The sequence below is a fragment of the Globicephala melas genome, unplaced genomic scaffold (genome assembly GCF_963455315.2).
Source record: "Globicephala melas unplaced genomic scaffold, mGloMel1.2 SCAFFOLD_506, whole genome shotgun sequence".
Taxonomy (NCBI): domain Eukaryota; kingdom Metazoa; phylum Chordata; class Mammalia; order Artiodactyla; family Delphinidae; genus Globicephala; species Globicephala melas.
Window position 1 is genome coordinate 101530 of NW_027207671.1, and position 12145 is coordinate 113674.

At 48.8% G+C, this 12145-nt stretch overlaps 1 protein-coding gene across 16 annotated transcripts in view; it reads left to right on the forward strand.

The window, feature by feature from the left end:
• Window positions 1–12145, forward strand: part of LOC115850864 (uncharacterized) — a 42806-nt gene that overhangs the window by 28612 nt on the left and 2049 nt on the right. For 5 of the 16 annotated variants that reach the window (XR_011377209.1, XR_011377210.1, XR_011377215.1 and 2 more), the window contains 4 exons: window positions 6134–6227; window positions 7206–10275; window positions 10747–10879; window positions 11308–12038. Coding sequence is in view for 1 of the 16 variants with exons in the window: in XM_070044818.1 (XP_069900919.1) it covers window positions 11874–12038 (165 nt within the window). In the remaining 15 variants the exon portion in view is untranslated. Of the gene's footprint in view, window positions 1–1400; window positions 3436–6133; window positions 6228–7161; window positions 10276–10746; window positions 10880–11307; window positions 12039–12145 lie in introns of those variants that run through there. The other 11 variants (XR_011377212.1, XR_011377213.1, XR_011377203.1 and 8 more) reach the window with 10 other exon arrangements.

Below are 12145 nucleotides of genomic sequence, written 5' to 3' on the forward strand. Positions count from 1 at the left end.
TCCAAAGAGAATGTGATGATGAAGTTGGGGTTGGATTGATGTGGCCAGAAGTCAAGGAATGCTGTCAAGGAAACAGATTCTCCCTTAGAGCCTCTAGAAGGTGGATGGACGGCCTTGTCAACTCCTGGTTCCAGCCCAGGGAAACTGGTTTTGGACCTCTGTCTTCCAGAACCATAAGAGAATGAGTGTGTTTTGTTTTACGCAAGCTCATTGGTAGTAATTTGTTACAGCAGCCATAGGGAACTAATGCGTACCTCATAGGAACTATTTCTCCAATTAAAATGTGTGACTGGAAACACACTTGGTGGCATGTCTGACACACGGTAGGTATGCTACTGTGGGTAGTTCTTGGAAACTAAAGCCTTGGTTTTTGAGGAATCATCAAAACCAGTACAATGTTTGCCATGTTCCTCCTTGTTCATCCTGGTGACAAACCTGTAGAGAGAGCTCCATCCTTTCCCACAGGACACCCACCCGTAGTACTTACAGGGAAGAGGTTATGTCTCACTTCAGGCACCTTCCTCTTTTCCTTTCTACTTTTTTTTTTCATTAATCTTCATCCAACTGGCCTTTCTAAGTTAAAAAAAAAAAAACAAGACAAAACCATTTCTCAATGGATTCAGATACTACCCCAAGTTAATAATCCAACCATGTTCTTGTTCTTCCGGGTCTCATCACCAGAAATTTCTGAGCTGAAATCCTCTCTAGTTTCTAGGATCAGTCACTTTCTAATTTCTCCCTTCTCAAGTTCAGAGTCTTGTCAGTTTAGTCCCTTCCCTAACCACAACATCTATTAAGGTGACACAGCAAAGTGATGAAAGTCTCGACGGTCTGGTTTTCATCCTGGGTTTCTGCCCGCTACTTACTGTGTGGCATTAGACAAGCTATTCAACCCCTCTGGGCCTCAGTTTCCCCCAAAACAGGTGAATATTATGAACATTACCTACCTATAGGGTTGCCATTATGAGGATTAAGTGAGTTAATATTTGCTAAGCACTTAGAAGATTACTTGTTATAGTCTAAGCACTACAGTTGTGCTTGTTAATAATAATAAATGCAATTCCAAGCGTATAACTTACTCAACGTTCTGTCATAACTTTGAAGTGTTGGTCTATCTGTTGGCCAGCGTTGCAGGTAAATGAGTCGAGGCATGGGCTGAGGCATTGCTACCAGTGAGTGGTGTGTTCCCAGAACTGGGAACAGCCGTGTGAAATAGGTAGCGGTTCTACGTGGAGACAGGGCAGACTGGAAAATGACAGCGCTGGGAAGGAGGTGTGGTGTCCATAGGTTTGGTGTCAGAGCTGCTGCCTGCTGAAGCACCGATGCCGGTCTAAGCCGTAAATGGGGGGGGGGGGAGACTGGGGAAAACAGGGGCAGAATAGAAAGGGAAAAAAGGGGAAGAACGGAGAAAGATAGCCTAGGGAGGAGGTGTGGTGTCCATAGCTTCGGGGTCAGAGGTGCTGCCTGCTGCAGCACCGATGACACCCGAAGCCGTAAATGGGTTGCTGGGGAAAAGGGGGGCAGAATGGAAAGGGACAACAGGGGCAGAACGGAAAACGATAGCCTGGGAAGGAGGTGTGGTGTCCATAGCTTCGGGGTCAGAGGTGCTGCCTGCTGCAGCACCGATGACACCCGAAGCCGTAAATGGGGTGCTGGGGAAATGGGGGGCAGAATGGAAAGGGACAACAGGGGCAGAACGGAAAACGATAGCCTGGGAAGGAGGTGTGGTGTCCATAGCTTCGGGGTCAGAGGTGCTGCCTGCTGCAGCACCGATGACACCCGAAGCCGTAAATGGGGTGCTGGGGAAAAGGGGGGCAGAATGGAAAGGGACAACAGGGGCAGAACGGAAAACGATAGCCTGGGAAGGAGGTGTGGTGTCCATAGCTTCGGGGTCAGAGGTGCTGCCTGCTGCAGCACCGATGACACCCGAAGCCGTAAATGGGGTGCTGGGGAAAAGGGGGGCAGAATGGAAAGGGACAACAGGGGCAGAACGGAAAACGATAGCCTGGGAAGGAGGTGTGGTGTCCATAGCTTCGGGGTCAGAGGTGCTGCCTGCTGCAGCACCGATGACACCCGAAGCCGTAAATGGGGTGCTGGGGAAATGAGGGGCAGAATGGAAAGGGACAACAGGGGCAGAACGGAAAACGACAGCCTGGGAAGGAGGTGTGGTGTCCATAGCTTCGGGGTCAGAGGTGCTGCCTGCTGCAGCACCGATGACACCCGAAGCCGTAAATGGGGTGCTGGGGAAAAGGGGGGCAGAATGGAAAGGGACAACAGGGGCAGAACGGAAAACGATAGCCTGGGGAGGAGGTGTGGTGTCCATAGCTTCGGGGTCAGAGGTGCTGCCTGTTGCAGCACCGATGACACCCGAAGCCGTAAATGGGGTGCTGGGGAAAAGGGGGGCAGAATGGAAAGGGACAACAGGGGCAGAACGGAAAACGATAGCCTGGGAAGGAGGTGTGGTGTCCATAGCTTCGGGGTCAGAGGTGCTGCCCGCTGCAGCACCGATGACACCCGAAGCCGTAAATGGGGTGCTGGGGAAAAGGGGGGCAGAATGGAAAGGGACAACAGGGGCAGAACGGAAAACGATAGCCTGGGAAGGAGGTGTGGTGTCCATAGCTTCGGGGTCAGAGGTGCTGCCTGCTGCAGCACCGATGACACCCGAAGCCGTAAATAGGGTGCTGGGGAAAAGAGGGGCAGAATGGAAAGGGACAACAGGGGCAGAACGGAAAACGATAGCCTGGGAAGGAGGTGTGGTGTCCATAGCTTTGGGGTGAGATGGGCTGCCTGCCTGATCTGAGAAAAGCGAGTGAAAGTGGGAGAGCTTCTCCCTAGCTGCTAAGTCTTCTCAAGGTCTAGCACGCACTGAACACTGGCCGGCTCAGCCTGGGTGTTGACATTGTACTGTACGTGTCACAGAGCAAGGGCGGGTCAGGGGGTGGTATGGGGGCCCCACACAAGCCCAGCCCCTGGAGAAACCCGGCCCGAGGGCAAAGAGCCCGACCCCTTGTGGGCTTTCTAGCGGCTGGGACTTGTCGCTGTGGGTGGCAGGTGTTTGGCACCGGATGGGCCACCATGTGGAGACTGTTGGGGACTGTGGAAGTCTTCTCCTCCAGAGCTCACCCTGCCTGGGCACCGGCTCTGCAGACCCCTCAGCCCTGGCTATGTATCGGCCAGCCCTTCCCCGCAACGGGGCCCAGAGGCCAGAGCCTGCCCAGAGCTGAGTGGAGGAGGCACCCAGAGTTTGCCAGGCTGTGGCCCGCCACCTCCGTGGACCTCCCCAGCTTGTCCGCGAGCCCTGGAGACAGGAGCGCCTTCTCCAGGGCTGCTGAGCTGCCAGCATCACCATGAGCCAGGCGGTGAAGGTTTCTGAGCAGGGGATGCAGAGCCCTGACGCGACTGGATGCTGCACCCCACGATGTCCCTTCCTGGCAGGTAGGTTCTTTCTTCACTTGTTTTTCGAAATTTGGTAAAAGAACATTTAAACCTTCGACTGTTCTTCAGGGTATACAGATGGTAGTGGCTTAGCCGGGATTCGAAGCAAGCCTGTGTGATTCCAGAGCTCGTGCTCTGGACTCTGGTGCCTCCTTATCATATATGCTTCATGTGTTACTTTTAGCCCTAAGTGCCATACCTGTAATGAACACATACACTGCCCTGTAGGAGGTGTTCTTTTGTTCAGCGCGTGAATTGGTCATCCACCACACTGGGTTCTAATCTCAGAAGATAGGTCAGGGACCACCAGTTGTCAGCATAGCACCATCCCACATTTCTAATTGAGGCTTGCAGCCTAGATTTGTCCCTTTGGTCTAGTTTGAAGGATCCAGGTATGTAAGGCTTATATTCTAGATAAATCAGGGGCTCTCCTGAAAGGAATTCATCAATGAATTATTCTGTATGGATTAGAAGCCAGTTTCTCTGGCCTTCCTGGAGTATATCCAGTAAGGCATCTCATTCATGTCTAGAAAGCAAATATATCATTTATTGCAACTTCAGCATGGAGCGATGTATTGGTTTAAAATAAAGTACGATCAACACAATTTGGTCATTGTGAGCATGCCGGCTGGGTCCACTCTTTACTACACATATGTAACTCTAGAGCTTCTTACGCCCCATAGAGGAGACATACTCTTGTGTGTCTAGGACAAGGGAAACATGTGTTGTTATTCAGGAGCTGGAAGCTACAGCATGACAGGAAAGAACTGAAAAATCCTGGTCTTGGTCTACACACCACTTTACCTTGTTCGAATCTTGTTTCTTTGGCTTGCTTCATTGGAGTGTCTTCTCTCTCCTGGGACTGACATTGTGTGTTATATATCAGGCATGTAACATGTAGAAGTTTCAGAACCCAGAATCATATAGATCAGTGAAAATTTATATATTTTTGTTTAAAATCTATTTAAAATCACACTGGGCATAATTCATATATTCCAAAAGTAGTTTGACCCTCTGCTGATGAGATTCTTTTTATGGTATGTCAAAGCAAATTTGGACTTCCATCCCCAATAAACTTTGAGGTTGGAGGACACAAAAGCTTTTGCTCAGACCTAAATTCTGTCTGAAGAAAAAGGGTAACTATTATAAGCCCTTTCTAACCTCTCCAGGAGCAGAAATGATTTACAGCTATGGCATTGAGCCATAATTTCTTGATCTCATTTGAGAAGAGCTCAGTAAGAAACCGTGTCTTGATTTTTGTTTGTTGGTTCCCTGTTTTCTTGTCTTGCTTACCAACAATCCACTGTAATCCATGAGTGAGTATGGCAGCAGGCTGAGTGTTCCCTGGAGCTCATTAAGTGAACGTTTTTTCCTAAAATGACTTTTGTCTCCTTGTTTTCAGGCCCTCTTCTTTCCTCTGTCCTTTACTATAACCAGGGCTCAGCAAAAGCTGCCTGGCTTTGTGCAGACCCTACTTAGGGTAGTCTTTTCTTCATTATTTTATTCATGGCCCCTCCATTTCATTGTTTGCCTTCTCGAAATGTGTTGAAATCTTTGTGTGGTTGATGACTTCCACAATGTCTTGGCTTTTATTGGTTGATTAATTTTGGTATTTCTGCAGTTTTATTTAAACATGGTTTCAGGAGGACCAGAAAGTAAATATATTTCCTAGTCTGCCATCTTGAGCTGAAAATCCCTGTGGATTTTAGCATCCAATGTTCCCATGGGTAAAAAACCCAACCTTGGCATTAATAGATGTACACTCAAGATTTCAGCTTTTCTTGAGCAATCACTAAGGATTTAATATGCGGTCACTTCTAATGGGAAAATAATAACTATCTCATGGCGTTGATTTGAGGATTAACTTAGATAATGGACAAGAAAATGCTTTGTAAGGTTTTAAAATCTATAAAAAATGTTTTTGTTATTATTTGATTTGTTGCTATTTCACCTTTAGCTGACAGTTGTTTGTGACCTTGCTTATGTGAGAAAATGCCTTCTGGTTTATTGTTTTGAAAGCCAGATGATATTTTTCAATAGCTCAATGGAAATGGCATCATTTGTGAAGTTGAAGGGTGAAGGCATAAATGTTTCTTGACATTTGAATCAACTATTGGTCTTCTGGGGCTTGTCCTTATTCTCCTGCAGTCTCTAATCAACATGGCATCCAGAGAGATCCTGTTAAAACATAAGTCAGATCATGTCACTCAAGTCTCTTCAATGGCTTCTTCACAGGAAAAGCAAAGTCCTCAAAGTGCCTCCACAGCCCTAGAAATCTGGGCCTCTGTTTCCTCTCTGACTGTTTCCTTCTCCTCTCCACTTTGCTCCCTCTGTTTTCCACACACTGACATCCTTTCTGCTCCTTGGATACTCCAAGCCCACTCTTGCCTCATTGCCTTTCCATCTGACTATTCCCTCTGCTTGTACTATTCACTTCCCAGATATGCACCTTGCTCCCTCTCACAACCTTAGGTTCCCTCGTAAATTTTATCTTCCCCAGAAAGCCCTCAGTGATCACTTAGTTTCCGATCGCAGCCTCCTCCTACCAGCTAACAATCTCCATCCGCCTTCCCTGCTTGCTGTTTTTCTCCAGCACTTACCTGATACACTAGTTATTCTACCCATTTATTCAATTTTTATTTACGTATTTACACTTATGATTTTATATTTGCTTCTTTACTTTTGTCTCTCCCCTCAGCTCGAGAGAGGCTATATTCATCTGTGTTAGTTAACACTGCTGTGTTTCCTGAACATGCCTAGAAAACATCCTGAAGAAGGGTGCCTGAAATTTGGTAAGGGATCCATCAATTTTCTTGGCTGAATGAAGAAATATGTTCATAAATTACTGAACAAATCTCTGGGGTTTCTGAATTAAGGACTAATGGGAAGAGGAAGGCAAATGGTTGGGACAGGGTACTGCAAGAAGTAGTATTTGGAGTACTCTGATAGCTATCCTAATAGATAACATTTTGTTCATTTAAATAGTTTGAACGAGAGAGCCGGGAACTAGGGACACACAGCATCGAGGTTTTATAATGCATTCCGTAGAGTTCTTTTCAAGTGTGTTCAAATATCATTGAAAATATATGCATGCATATAAACCTCTGTTACTTGATTTAGTGCTTTACAAGAGCCCCTCAAGGAAGGGGTAGTAGCAACTCTCAGTATCCTTCCTTTATGATGAGCTTACGTTATTCAAAATTACATCATAATTTATTTGTAACTGTGAAACTAGACTTAGTTATTTAGTAGACCCCCCCTAGAAACCGATGACGTTAATAAAACCAACAAAAATGTGTTCAGTTTCCAGTGATACACACACTACAGACTCAATTATGTGTCATCCATCTTAATGAAGGGAAGAAGTGATTTAACAAACGCAGAGCAAACAGAATATGAAGTTTTGTCCTCCATTAATATTAGTAATGGATAAAGTGGGCTCCAACGCCTTCAAGGTAGCTTGAGACCCATCATCTGTGTGTCATGGGCAGGGGGATGCTCGGCCAGGATGTCTTTCTCTGTCACTGAGAAAAATTTCCATAATATATAATGATACTTACTGAAACAGATATGGGGCATTTGGGTAATTAGGAATCCGTTAGCATATTTTTCCGGAAGCCTTGACTACAAAACGAAGATAGTAGATTTGGACACTTCCAGCTATGCAGAAGTTGTTCGGGTATTCATCTTTATGCCGAATGCAGTAAGCTTATTTCATCTCTGCAGCTTCCCATATACCATTTTCCCACCTCTGTTTTGTGTTTGGAAAGACTTTCAGAAATTAAAACTCAAGTTAAAAAGTGAGTGACGGGCTTCCCTGGTGGCTCAGTGGTTGAGAGTCCGCCTGCCGATGCAGGGGATACGGGTTCGTGCCCCGGTCCGGCAAGATCCCACATGCCGCGGAGCGGCTAGGCCCGTGAGCCATGGCCGCTGAGCCTGCGCGTCCGGAGCCTGTGCTCCGCAACGGGAGAGGCCACAGCAGTGAGAGGCCCGTGTACCGCAAAAAAAAGAAAAGAAAAGAAAAGAAAGTGAGTGACAACTTAAATGATATATGGACTATTTTGCTGACTTACAAGAGCATGCAGAATTAAATATGACCCAGTTGAAATGTTAATTTTATTTTAATGTGTATATTGGGGTGGAGTCTTAAAGGTGCCAGAAAACAAGCATTCACCCGTCCTGTTTGGAACTGCAGCACACAGGCACCTTCAGTTACCAGTTCTGTTCATTCCACAGAATCATCTTGGGAAAACATAACTGTTTTTTATGTACCTGGTATATATCTTAATTAGTTTGAAGAATTTCCCAAATACCTGTTAATATGTAGTTCTCCAATTCCAATCTTGCCACGTCCTGTACCAGTGACACAGCACATAGGAGTTTTATTTCTCTTTCTTTCTCTGGGTTGCTGAGAACCCAACGAGAGAACAATGGAATGGCATCAAAGAGATCAGGGTTCCTGACTCAGATTTGCCATAAAATAATAGTGTCCTCTTGGGAAAATTATAGTTATTCTAGGCCCCTTTGCTTTTCTTTACTTTGACAGAGCTGCACTAGATGACCCCAAGTAACACTGCACTCTTTGCAGTAGTAGCTTAGACGTTATTGGTTTTCTGAAACAAATGAAGACAGTGACACAGGAAACTGTGCAACATCTCTGTAACTATGTTTTCTTAGAGTTGCCTCCATTTTACAGATGATAAGATGGCTGAGCACAGAAGTAGGTGTTTTGACCAGAGGTTCCAGAGTAGATGGAACTGAACCACAAGTTTCCTGAAGCTCACTTAGCCAAAACATAGGCTTCTGAATATTAAGCTGTAAAGCATATTATCAGTATGCTTTAAAAGAAGCGGTTCTTCTAGGATTTCTAATTACTAGCAGGCGGTTTTGAAATTCTTAGAAGATCATCGAATTTTGTGAGATTTACAGCTCTCTTTTCCTGTCAAGCAAGTTGTATTAGTGCCAGACAATCACCTGAGCTTCTGGATGCTTCTCTGAACCTCTTGAATTTTTCTTCTTGCTATCTGAAATTCATGCCAGATAAGCCTTTTTGTAGAGAGCATGTACAGACTTGTCTATTTTCATATAAGAAAGCGATGCAGTGAGCCAGGTCGGGGATTAAGCCCTCATTCTCAGAGTGGTGTTGAGCTCCTGGTGAAATATTATCATCATTTCCTCAGAATAGAAAAGCAGTTATCTCAAGTTTTTAATGCCATTAACTATTTATACATTTATGTATAATACATATATTTATTGTACCTACGAGGTGTGCTCTCTTTGGGAAGTACAAAGCTATTTGAGACGTAAGTTGTTCGTTTGTTTGTTTTCCCACAAATACTGTGACCCTTTGAGCAGGAAGGTCTATGTTTTACTAACATCTAGAACAAGCAGCTAACACGGTGTCTAAGATGTAGTCAATAAATATGAAATAGGTAAATGAACACATTTCTAAGGAAGGGCCAGGACATGAACAAATAGAAAATTTTCATTTTCAGTCACAAAGCCACAACAGACATAAAAATGATACAGACAACAAGTGCTACGGTCATTCAAAGAAGGCATAGAGTTGATACAACAAGGATCTCCTCTACGGCACAGGGAACTGTACTCAATATTTTGTAATAACTTATAAGGGAAAAGAATCTGAAAACGGAATCACTGTGCTGTACACCTGAAACGGACACGACATCGTAAATCAACTATATTTCAATTAAAAACCAAACAAACAGACAACAGCAACAACAAAAAACCAGAGAGGTCATAGAAGTTCTTATGAGATTCCAGAAGAGAAGAGAAGCCAGATGAGGACGGGAGAGGAGGCTTTTGAATCAGTTCAGAGGAGAAGTCACAGAGGAACGAGTCTTTGATCTGAACTTGAGATTAAGATTAAGATGAATTAATCTGAATTAATTAAGATTGCAACACAGGGATATTACAGATGAAGGTAATCACATAAACTTACTCTACTGAAACTTGCAGAGGTTATGAGTGTTGTTCAAGATCCCAGAGCAAGTGCATTGTGGAATCAGAATTTTAAGTGAGGCCTAATGAACTAAAAACAAAGAAACACAGAAACAAGCCCTTCCTGTGACACCACGTTGCCTTTGAAGTCGTTTTTTTTTTGGCGGGTTGGCAGAAACTGGTTCCAGTGTTTCTTGCAGGAATGACTGGCCATAGGACTGGGCGTCGTAGCTTCCTGCCAGGCGGCCGAAGGTCGCAGGCAGGTGGGTCATTGGGACACACGCGGAGGGGCTCCTGCCCGGCTCCCTGGCCGCTCAGTGCCCCTGCCCCAGAGCGGGGGTGGGGGCCCCAAAGCAGCCTTGTCTGAGTCCCCTGCCACTAGAGAGAGTATTGGCCCAACACTTGTAGAAAACGGGGACCTTGCTGGCAGTTCAGTGGAGGGACACAAATAAATCTTTGCCGACTTTCTGCTGAAGCTCACGAGGGTTCACTCCTAAGCCTCTTACAAGGTCAGCTGCCGAGGCTGCGAGAGATGAGTCGGGGCTCGCCCTCCACCACGGGGAGATCGCTGGTTAAAGCGCTCACGAGGGAGTGAACCGCGTGTCCGCACCGACACGCACGGGCAGACCTCGTCGATGCCTTCTGTTCGGGGTATGAAGCCCTCTCCTGCCTCTTCCAGCCTCTCTAGAAAGCATGTGCAGAGCCTCCCACCCCACCCTCGGACTCCGCGGGCCACAGCTGGAGGGACCAGCCAAGGAACCGTGGCAGGAAGAGGCCAGAGGTCAGCGGGCCTCGGCCAGAGCCTGTCAGTCGGTCCCCATTCACACACCACCAGACGATCCTCTTGACCTGGGCAGTAGCCGCCAACCGACCGCTGAGGTGAGCCCGGTGCGCGCTTGGCTACCTGGCATGGCTGGGAACCCCAGGATCTCCTGGCAGAGGCGGGCATTCTCCTGGGCCGGGTCCGCGGGCGTCTGCGTGTGCAGGGCCTGAACCACCTTGGCCAGGACGATCTGGCACAGGTTGAAGAGGCCTGGGGGGTGGGAGGAAGGAGACGGGGGGCTGGCACCGTGTCCAGGCCGCGCTTTCCAGCCGGGCAGACCGGAAGCCCCCTTCCCTTCCCTCGGTCCGGCCGCATCTGGGTTGGCCTCCCGGGACTTGATGAGCTTGTCCAGCAGCTCCTGAGGGACGGTGCTGCCCGTGCCCCACCAAGACTGGCAGCAGCGCCAGGGCCTCCCAGGGCACGGCGCCCCCGGCCCCAGAGCCTTCCCTCTGGTTCTCATCACCGGCTGTCACCAGACTTGCATGCAACGTTCTTTTCTTTTCTCTTGTCGTCTTTACGTCCCTCAGCCACGCAACGCGGTGAAGCCCTGACGCTCGCTGCCGCGTCGATACACCCTGAGAACACGATGCTCAGCGAGAGAAGTCATACACAGAAGGACACACAGGGCGTGACCCCACTGAGGAGAAACGTCCAGAGCAGGTAGATCCACAGAGTCAGCGAGTGGGTTCCTGGTTGTCAGGGGCTGGCGAGGGGACGGAGTGATAGCTAAGGGCGTGAGGGACATTTTCGGGGTGACGGAAATGGTCCAAAGCAGTAGTGACGTCTGTACAGCTCAGTAAACTGTCCCCACACGCCCCGGTGCAGCCTGTGAGAGCATCGTGCTCAGGATGAAGGGCTGACCACAGGAAGACTGAACGAGCAGTGGGTCCTGGGCCCAGACGCTCAGCTGGCGCCCCCCACGTGGGGAAGTCACTGGGACTTGCTGAGCCTCCACGGAGACTGGCAGCAGCCCCCGAGCTCACAGGGCACTGCGCCCCCGGCCCCAGAGCCTTCCCTCTGGTTCTCATCACCGGCTGTCAGCAGACTTGCAGGCAACGTTCCTTTCTTTTCTTTTGTCTTTTTTCAAGGCAACTCTTGAGTGCATGTATTTAACATGCAGGGAACCAGCCCTGACTCCTTGATCTGGGTCTTCCAGCCTCTAGAGCCTCGAGGACATCCATTTCCGTTATTTACGCGCCCAGTGCCTGGGGTCTGATGATGGAAGCTGACACCGAGGGCATCACCACGTGCGGGGTGATGTCAGTGGAAGAATCCCATGGCGAGGGCCTGCCTGAGGACCACGCACGCCCGGGCCCGCCCCGCCCCCTGCCTGCAGCCCTGCGCCTGGGAGCGGAGCTGGTGCATCGCGTGCCCGACGTCGTGGAAGTTGGTCTCCCGCTCATCATGCTGCAGCAGGGAGGGCAGGTTGGGCGTAGGCTTGGTGAAGTTGGCCACCGTGGCCGCGATGGCAATCTGGCAGCTCCCATCGTGCTGTAGGCAGCCCGGCTGCAGGCCGAAGCAGGCCGCGTGCCCGGACTTCCCCACCCTGCGGAGGGACGTGGATGGGGCCCCGCTTCCACAGAGGAGCCCCGGCCCACGGCCGACAGGTTCCCCCACGCACGTACCGAGGATAGAGATCAGGTAGAACTTGCCGATGGATGACCTTGCCCGAGGCCGCGTCCCAGACCGTTTAGAGCCTCACGTCTTCGTGACACATGCTGGTGCCCTCCTCCAGGTCGAAGGTCAGCCCCAGCAGCTCCTGGGAGATGCCCAGCAGCCCGCGTGTGAGCGCCTGCATGGGGAAAGCCTCATTGAGCAGGTACTGGTTCACGTGGTAGCGCGTCTCCTCCCCCGGTTCATGTAGTAGCGCAGGTCCCAGGCATTGATGGGGCCGTCAAAGTGCAGGCCCCGCCTCTGGCACTCGGC